This window comes from Hyperolius riggenbachi, chromosome 10 (genome assembly GCF_040937935.1).
Source record: "Hyperolius riggenbachi isolate aHypRig1 chromosome 10, aHypRig1.pri, whole genome shotgun sequence".
In the NCBI taxonomy this organism is placed as follows: domain Eukaryota; kingdom Metazoa; phylum Chordata; class Amphibia; order Anura; family Hyperoliidae; genus Hyperolius; species Hyperolius riggenbachi.
The window spans coordinates 65,101,844-65,111,843 of NC_090655.1; the positions used below are offsets into that span (position 1 = coordinate 65,101,844).

Genomic DNA, 10,000 nt, shown 5'->3' on the forward strand with positions numbered 1-10,000 from the left:
TAGCTGCATGCTTGTTTCTGGTGTGATCCAAACACTACTGCAGCCAAATGGATAAGCAGGGCTGCCAGACAACTGGTAATGGTTCAAAGGGAACCTAAACTGAGAAGGATATTGATTTGTTTAAAATGGCAGCCAACATATCACTCTCACCTCGGGTTCACTTTCAAACCCGCATAATGCTTCCCAATGTACAATCGCAGGGCACTGGGAGCATTGTGCTGTTTTCTGCCGTGGGGGAAAAAAAGCCAATACTGTTCCTTTTTGTCGCAGAACACGTGCGATTCCCCTATCTCCGCTGGCTGCCGGCCAAGAATGCTGAATCGGCTGCGTCAAGTGTGACCCTAGCCTCAATTCCCATTCTGCTCTCTGGAAGAAAGCCGCACGGTTACCAAACAAATAGAGCTGTAACTGAACAGCTTCTGTAACAAAAATGCTTGGAAAAACGCTCTGATCTAGCGTTTTTCAGAGCAGTTTTCAACTTTCCTATACTTTACATTGAGGCAGAAATGCCTCAGAAATCTCAAAAATGCTGCAGGTTCCGAGTTTGCATTTGGGGGAAAAACGAGCCGCTCTGGTGTGCACCAGCCCATTGACATGCATTAGCCGTTCAGAACGGGATTTCCTGTTTGGCTTCCCCCGTTGCCATGGCAATGATCGGGATGACGTCATCCACGTCATGGCGTACGGGGGAGTCCCGATCCACCCCTTGGCGCTGATAGGCCAGGCTGCGCAAGGGGTCGGGGGCGGCGCAGCAGGTAGCGGCGAATCGGCGCTGAGCGGCGGCGATCGTAAAGTACAAGCAGCTAGCAAAGTGCTAGCTGCGTGTACCAAAAAAAAAATAAAAATTATGCAAATCGGCCCACCAGGGCCTGAGAAATCCTCCACAGCGGCATAGCCCGGACTCAGAACCTCTCTTGGTGTGCACCAGCTCGAAGACTGCAGATGTCTCCTGCGGCGGGAGATTTAACTAGTGAAGCCTGCGGGGGAACGAGGGGACAGGGAGAGGAATAGGGAGGGTTTATAGGACCCAGAGTCCTCCCTCTCCTTAGCTGAGTTTTTTGTTTTTCCCCTTGAGACTTGCTTGAGGCCTTGTTCACATCTAAAATCAAAAATCACTGACGGTAGCAATTATCAATTTTTTTTTTGGGGGGGGGCGTTTTTATTTTCCCCCTTCCCGGCTCTCCACTGCGCGGTACGATTTTGTGCAAAGCACTTTTGCAGAGCAATTCCATTTTTTCACTTCCTGACATCAGTGAGGGCTCGTTTCCACTATTGCGGTGCAGAATCGCCTGGATTCCACCGCTGTTGAAATTCCATGAATTAGCATGCGGATGCGAATTTTTGCGCGTTTTTTGCCGCGAATTCGCATCCGAATTCGCATAGGTGAGGGTATATGCGAAATTAACCATGTCACTGCCTGTTTGAATGACATTGGTACCTATGCGAATTCGCATGCGAATTCGCATGAAAATTCGCATACCATAGCCGCATGCGAATTTCCTATTAAATACATTAGCGGCGATTCGCATGCATTCCACTCGCAGGCGAATTCGTTGGCTCTTTTGTGCGTTTTTTTACCGCTGAAAAAAACGCACCTCAACAACGCTACAGTGGAAACAGGCCCATCCACTTGCATTACATGTGCGAATCTGCATGCGTTGGACGCATGCAGATTCGCGATAGTGGAAACGAGCCCTGAGGTTTGATGATGGGGTTTCTCATATAGGCAAGCACAGGCAGTGTGTTTGTGAAATTGTGAATACTTGCAACATCTTCCCTCCCCTCCAACACGTGGGCTGGAGGTCACTGCTGGTTGATCACATACTGACCTCTCACTTCCTCTTTTATATAATATGGAAAGTGAAAATAAAATACAATCTCTTTTTTTTAAAGCAATTACAACATGTTTGCAACACAAAAAGCAAGTGAAACTCATCACATGGCCAGGAGTAGCTTTCCTTTCTTCTTCCATTCTCTGCCTCAGCTACTCATCAGCACAGATCAGCTGAGAGGAAGTATCAGCTGCCATGTGTATGGCCCAGTGCACACCAAAACTGCTAGCAGATCCTCAAAACGCTAGAGGTTTTTGGAGCAGATTTCAGAGTGAATCTAGGCATGTTTAGAGAGGTTTTCTAAACATGCCTAGCGGTTTTTGGAGCATTTTTGTGTAGCAGATTACAAATATTGTTACAGTAAAGCTGTTACTGAACAGCTTCTGTAACAAAAAAGCCTGGAAAACCGATCTGATCTAGCGTTTTCCAGAGCGTTTTGAGCTTTTGCTTTACTTTACATTGAGGAAGAAACGCTTCAGCAAACCGCAGAATGTGCTGCAGGACCCACGTTTGCGGTTTGCTAAAAACCTCAAATCACTGGTGTGCTCCATCCCATTGAAATACATTAGCCAAGCGTTTTCACAAGCGGAAACGGTTTGGAAAACGATACAAAAACTGCTCGGTGTGCACCAGGCCTAAGGGAGCAAAACCAGTGCTACAAAATGGTACAACTTTATTACATTAAAAAGGACAGTGAGGCTTCATTCACACTAGAGCGTTTGCCTGCGATTTTGGCAAAACGCTCAAGCGCTATCGATTTTTAAAGCGCTAGTGCAATAATAACCTATGGGCCTGTTCTCACTTGGGTGATTTGCGTTAATCGTCGGCGATTAACAACGCAGCAAATCGCCCCCAAAAAATTTGTATCCTGCACCATTTTCAGGGGATTTCCCGGCGATCGTGTTTAGTGCTATAGAAGCGCTAATCGTGATCGCGGAAAATCGCCCCAAGTGTAAATGGTGTTAAAAAACGCCAGAGCAAAACGCTAGCAAAAGCGCTAGCGTTTTGCGTTTTGTAAATGTGAATGGGGCCTGAGGATTCGTGAATACTTTGTAGATCAGTTGAAAAAAAAAAAAAGATTTTTGTTACTCCGTAGCAGGCTGTGGGCAGAACCAGAACCGGGCTACACAGGTTTGGGAAAGATGAATTACCTGACAGCTGATTACTCAAGCAAAGTGACAGGTGCAGATTATCCAAGAGACATGGGACAATTTTTCGTTACAAATGTCTTTACTGCACATGTATTGTGACTGGAGGCCAATGTTTCGGACATCATTCTCTGCATCTTATTCATTTTGTTGCTGTGAAGAAGTTTGCATATATTTTTACATATGAACCCTAGTGGTGTCCGAGAACCCACATGTAAGAATATGTGTGCAATTTCAAAGCATCCTGTTGTACATTCTGCCTGGCATGCGCATCCAATTTTACTACTTCCATGTAGTACTAGAGCTTGCCTACACAATGGGCTCTATTCACAAAGGGCAGTTCGTTAAAAGCAATGGCCTCAATTCACTAAGCTTATCTCCTGTCTTTAATAACGTTTCTAGAGTTGTTACCATGGTGATAAGGCATGTAGTATTCAGGAAACATTTTACCTCAGACAAACCTAAAGTTAACTCTTCTGTTTTTAAGTTAACTCTCCAATCCTTAAAATAACTCCAGAGTTAAAGACAGGCTGCATGTGAAAATAACTACAGAGGAGGTAAATTAACTACAGAGGAGCTAACGCAAGGAATGAAGAGATAAGATAACTCTCTCACTGGCCCATATGCAGTTCACTTTTTCACCTGAGTTTTCTCCTAGGAGATAATTTTCCATCTTCGATTTAAAATAACTTTCCATCACTTTTCAACTAAAAAAGTACCAAACAGTTGGTGAAAAAGTACTATCAAAATTATTTTGAGTATTTTCTTGCTTTCTGGTAGCTTAAAAAGCATTTTATTGACAAGTTTAAAATTATCACTTAGGAGAAAACTCAGGTGAAAAGGTGAATTGCATATGGGCCCCTGTGTGGAGGTAAGTTTTCTCTTGCCTTATTATCTCCAGCATGATCTTAGTGAATTGAGGCCAATTTGTTCAGCAAAATACCTCATTCAGTATTTCTTATACTTTTTTTTTTAAACTTGCTAATGATTTTGTGCATGAGGGCCCGTTTCCACTAGTGCGGTGCGGAATCGCCGCATATCACCGCTGACAAAATCGCATGCGGATGCGATTCCGCATGCGTTTTTTGCCGCGATTTCGCATGCGATTTCGCATAGGCAGGGTATATGCGATTTTAACCATGTCACTGCCTGTGTCAATTTACATTACTTTCAATGCGAAATCGCGGGAAAAAACGCATGCAAAAAATGCATGCGATTTCCCTATTAAATACATTGCCTGCGATTCGCCTGCATTCCACACGCAGGCGAATTCTGCAGGGTCTACCGTGCAGAAAAATCCTGCACATAAAAACGCAAATGAAAACTGACAAGTGGAAACAGTCCCATCCACTTATATTGCCTATGCGAATCCGCATGCGTTGTCTGCATGCGAATTCGCGCTAGTGGAAACGGGCCCTGAGGCAGAAGTTTGGTCATTTATCTTACAAACATGCCTGAATCCACTAAGCCCTGCTTGGTAAGGCTTTCTTCAAATCTAAAATCTAAATCTTCAATTTTTTTGAGCGTTTCCTCCCCCCATCCCCCCCTCCCAGTGCTCACTATGATTTTGTACAAAGCGCTTTGTAAGCGATTTTGCAGAGCGATTCCATCAGGAATTTAACTCTTTCACCCGGAAATGAATAAATACAATGTATTTATTCATAAAAGTGCGGATAAAGCGCCGGATAAAGTGATTTGTGAGCGTTTTGCGTTTTTCCTATACCTTCCATTGTAGCAAAATCACCCCAAAAATGGGACATGCAGCACTTTGACGCGCTGATATGAAATATCCCATCAAGATTCATTGCACCAGTGATTTCAGGGCGTTTTTAAAAATCACCAGCGCTAAAAAAAAACTCAAAACGCCCTGAGGGCTCAGCCACAATATAAGCGTTTTTCTGAGCGCTTGTGATTGATAAGTGCTTTCTGAGCGCTTTTTAAAAATCACTCCCATTCACTTTCATTAAAATCGCAGTAAAAATTGCTGTGATTGCGCAATCGCATAAGCAAAAAATCGCTGCGATTTTTACCGCAATTTTAATGAATGTAAATGGGAGCGATTTTTAAAAAGCGCTCAGAAAACACTAATCAATCACAAAGTGCTCAGAAAATCGCTTATAGTGTGGCTGAGCCCTTAGTGTCTCTTACCAGCGTGTAGCAGGGCAGCGAGCAGACAGGGAGCTGTGTGTATGACTCGGAGGTTTTCTGTCCTGTGCATACCAGTCATCCCTTTAGATGTGCTGCAGCCACCAGGGGGAGCTCTTCTGTATGCCAGAATAAAGTTTTTCACATCTGAAGGGATGCAAAAAAGCCCCCCAAAAGTCCTCTGCTCTGATACAGTGAAAGTCTCGCCCGATACCCCTTCTCATCAAATGAGAAGCAGGGCTGTATAGCTCTCCCTATTGGCTGCCTGACTCTCCCCAAAGACTGTCTGTCAAGTTAGAGCTAGTTCACACTAGGTCCGGAAACGTATCCGTGGCTCCGTTTTTAAAACCTGATCAAAACCAGAGCCGCGGATAGCAATGTTAAAAATAGCAGCTGTCTTCACCCAAACAAAAAGCAGACCCGTCTGCGTGTGCAGGGACCCGTTTTTAAAACCGTCCCAGAAGCTCCGGATCTGCTGCATTTTCATGCAATGGACCTGGATCCTGATACACGGAGGGGTGGCAGGCAATAGGAAAATGGATCCCCCTTTACACAGGCAAATTTGGACACAGAAACTGACCTGATTCTGTGTCACACCCTATGGGGAGAGAGGGTGCAGCCATGCTGGAGGGGTATAGCAGCCAGGACGGGGGTGGCAGCGGTCAGCGGGGAGGCGGTCGAAGTATAGAGGGCGGCATTGCAGGCAGTGACGCGGCGAGCGGAAGGAAGTAGTAGAAGAAGGAGGTAAGCTCGCCGCTGCTGCTATACTTCACATTTTTGCGGCATGTAGCTGGAGGGGCTAGCGGGGATGGGGGACCCAGGTGAGGGGGGGAGACGTTCCGCCGACTGCTGCCACCCCCAGTCCTGCCTGCTAACCCCTCGGCCAAAAAAACAAAAACAGAACGCAAACTGATAAAAAAACGTATGCTGCAAAAAGGCAGCATTAATCCGTTTGCGTTCCTTTGGCTAGGATCACGGACCGCAGGCTCTGTCCTGCCACTGTGCCTTGTGTGGACCTAGCCTTACTGCACAGACACAGCATGGGGAGAGTCAGTTATCGGCTGTTATGAGCTGGAGAAAAATACAGAACACTTTTGCTGCCCGGTAAACTAAATGCGGAAATCTTTGTGAATTGTAATCAGTAATTTACCTCACTAGTCGGGAACTGATTTTCTGTGTGGTAACAGGTTTAGTGAATTGTAACTGGGAAAGGTGATCGGTAAAGTCAGCTGTTTTCAACATTACCGAATGCAGTAATGCTTTGTGAATAGAGCCCAATCTGTTCTTAGTATTCAAAATCTGTTGGCCCTTATACTACATGGAGGTGGTGAGATGTGTACCAAGCTTTATACCTGGTACACGCCATACAATTTCCCATCAGATTTCATGTCGAATCGATAATTTCCATCAGGTCCGATCTGACTTCTGATCTATTTTGTATAGAAGCGATCGGAAATTAGGTTGGACCTGTTGGAAATTATTATCGATTCGATCCACAACCTGATGGGAAATTGCATAGAATGTACCATGCATTAGGGCTTGTTCACACTAAGGGTGTTTTCGCCTTTTTTTAAAGTGCCGGCGAATTTCAGAATCGCCCTAAAAGCGCTTGTGCAATGATTCCCTATGAGAGTGTTCACATCTGAGCAGTTCAATTACTATCCGCTCATCAAAGCGTTGCCTGTACCATTTTTGGGGCGATTTGCCTCAAGTGAAGGTATAGGGAAATCGCAAAGCGCTTGAAAAAGCGCTTGGTATAGCGATTTCCCGGACGTTTTTAAAAATAAATACATTGGCTATTATTCATGAAAGTGCTGTCGGTAAAATAAATCCAAACACCGCTGTCGGTATTTCAGCCTTCTGGGTGGTCATTCATAAAAATGTTTCTAGTTGCTATAGGAGTGCGGAGATATCCCGCTGTAGGCTAGCGTTAGGCTGTCGGTAGGCATGCGGAAACAGGAGAAGCAGGCGGAATCCCTCCGTGCGGTGTTCTCTCTGCTGCTGCTTGGGAGGTCTGTCCCATTCACTTGCATGTACTCCGCATGCTTATCGCTACATCCAGGGGAGCGGTAATCCCCGTCCGCATACCGCCTGCGTTAGTTTTTATGAATTTGCATTTTGTTAAATTTCCGCATAGAATCACCGCAGAATGCGGTGATTTATCGCTCTGCTCGGAAAAGTCCGCTTCGCATGCGGAAACAGCCTTTATGAATACATATTTTGCTCTGTAAAGTCGGTTGTTCTTAGCATTTCCGCATGCGGGAACGCTTTGTGAATGATAGCCATTGTATTTACTCTTTTCCGGGTCAAAGAGTTCACAAATCGCTTTGCAAAAGCTCTTAGAAAAGCGCTTTACAAAAAAATCTAGGCGTCAGCGATTTACGATTTTAGATGAGAACAAGGCCTTAGGGTGCATGTACAAATCTAATTTTGATTGGTCAATGATTAGCCAGTTTTACCACTTCATTGTAGTATAAATGCCAACAGATTTTGAATACTTGAGATAGCTGTGCACTGTGTGAGGCTCAGTTCATAGTATGTCATTGTGGCAGTGTATCTGAACATTATGGATTGGATACTGTGTATCACTCTGCTGGTCCTACGCTGCACGTGTGCTATTCTGTCAGAATGCTGTGCAAATAAAAACATGTATGCCAAGTTTGTGTGTTGCAGAAATGCAGCCGGGAAGTTCATTTTAGGGCTGCTTCACACTTGGCACTTTTCAGTGCTTTGCTGATTGCTACACCTTAACCCTGATTTTCCCATAATTCCCCATTAAGTTATACTTTCCCCTAACCCCAACCATTCTCTAAGAACAATAGGGCCCCATCTCCAGTTCCCTTCAATGCTGTAATGTCTCCCCTATCTATTGTACAGTGCTGTGTGATATGTTAGTGCTTTATAAATAAAGTTTAATAATAGTAACTGCCAGGGCTGAAGAGTCTGAGTTGGAGCAATTTTGGGTCCCTGTAGTCGGTGGTTTCATAAACTGAGAAGTCAGATGATTTTTGTACCCACTCCATAGCCCTGCAAGGGCTGTGGAGCCGGAGTCGAGGAGTCGGAGCAATTTTGGGTACCTGAAGTCGGTGGTTTCGTAAACGGAGGAGTCGGATGTTTTTTGTACCCGACTCCACAGCCCTGGTAACTGCATGAGACTTGTGCGATTGCCCATGCCAACGTTACTTGCTATCCATATCGCATGTCCGCTGGAAACTTTTAATTTTTGGGTTATGTGCTCTCACATTTGGTTATTTGTATTATGTTTTACCATAGCACAAAATAATAGTTTCTCCGGTGCTTTGCTGACTGATATTCTCTCTGTTGTCCTCCAGATGGCAGAAGAGGAGTCAGGTCTGGAACCAGAACTTCCCATCAGAGAGGAAGCACCACCGCAAAAGGAACTCAATGATGACAATGACGACGTGGACGCCAAGCCTGACCGAAGTCAAAGGACCTCCTTTTTTGGGTAAGAAAGCCGTAAAGACCTGGATTTCTTTCCTCTGTTCTAGACACAACCAACTGGCCACACACATATTGGTTTAACTGATCGGTGCAGTGAGTGTCTACTTTTCATTAATTCCAATGTGTGGTTGATTTCCGTGGTGTCTACCAAATACTATCAATTTTGTAGGCCTGGGTATCAAAATAAGAGCTCAAAGGTTCAATAAAAAGGGAGATGTGGGAGGCCACAAAGAGCCAATATAGTGTAGTAAGTTAGTGACACAGGAATTAAAGAGACTCAGTAACTAAAAAATGTTCCCCTGGGGGGTACTCATCTCGGTAGGGGGAAGCCTCTGGACCCTATCGAGGCTTCCCCCTTCCTCCTGTGTCCTACGGCGGTCTCGCTGTGCCTCACCAAACAACGGGGATGTAAATATTTACCTTGACGGCGCTCGGAAATAGGCGGAAATAGCCGATCTCTGTCCGGTCCGCTCTACTGCGCAGGTGCAGGAGACTTGTGCCTGCGCAGTAGAGCGGACCGACAGCGATCGGCTATTTCCGCCTATCTCTGAGTGGAGAGCCAATACTGCGCCTGCACTGGACCCGGGAAGGTAAATATTTACATCCCCACTGTTCAGGGAGCTTTATCGCTGCAGCCGTGGGACACAGGAGGACGGGGGTAGCCTCGATAGGATCCGGAGGCTTCCCACACCCGAAGTGAGTACCCCCAGGGGAACTTTTTTTTTGTTACAGATGTTCTTTAAGACGACATGAATAATTATACTCACCGTGTGATGACAACAGTAGGCTAGTGGGGAGAACATTTGGGTTAAAAAGTTGCTCTTTGCAATTATGGACAAAACAACAAAGGGATATATCCTGCACACGAGGTGATATATGCACGTGGTTCAGAGGCACCAAAATGAAATAAAATTATTTAAATAGTTAAAAAAAAGTGGAGGGTAAAAAAAATTAATGATGATAAGAACTGTAATTTTATTGAGCCAAATAAACCAATCTCATAGATTGCAATACGTTTCTTGGGACTAGGCTCCTGCTTCTTGAGGCATCTAGTGTTCTCCCCAGCATTTTCTTCCAGCCAGGTGGCATGAAAAAGTAGCCGGGTGGGGCGTGACTGAGGAATGCAGGGTCATTGCTTCTCTGAGCAACTTTGGTTACAGCATAGGAGGTGACAGCCGGGTGCTCACCAAAACTAGCCGGGTGTAGCACCCGGCTAAAAGAGCCTGGGGAGAAGGCACTATGCTCCCTGATAGGAGGTACGTTTACTTTTACCACCTTTATTTTTAAACTGTTTTACATAATTTCATTTTATTTTTGCACCTGTGAACCACGTACTTGATTCAATAAGGCACCTTTTACATGTAGTAAATACGAAGGAGGCACTCAATTGGCACACAGTGAATAAATGCATGC

The 10,000-nt window shown here is 45.0% G+C and overlaps 1 protein-coding gene across 1 annotated transcript in view; it reads left to right on the forward strand.

Moving 5' to 3' along the window:
- Nucleotides 1–10,000, forward strand: part of CASP7 (caspase 7) — a 97,372-nt gene that overhangs the window by 16,304 nt on the left and 71,068 nt on the right. The window contains exon 2 of the mRNA XM_068258211.1: nucleotides 8,458–8,591. Coding sequence (XP_068114312.1) covers nucleotides 8,458–8,591 — 134 coding nt within the window. The remainder of the gene's footprint in view (nucleotides 1–8,457; nucleotides 8,592–10,000) is intronic.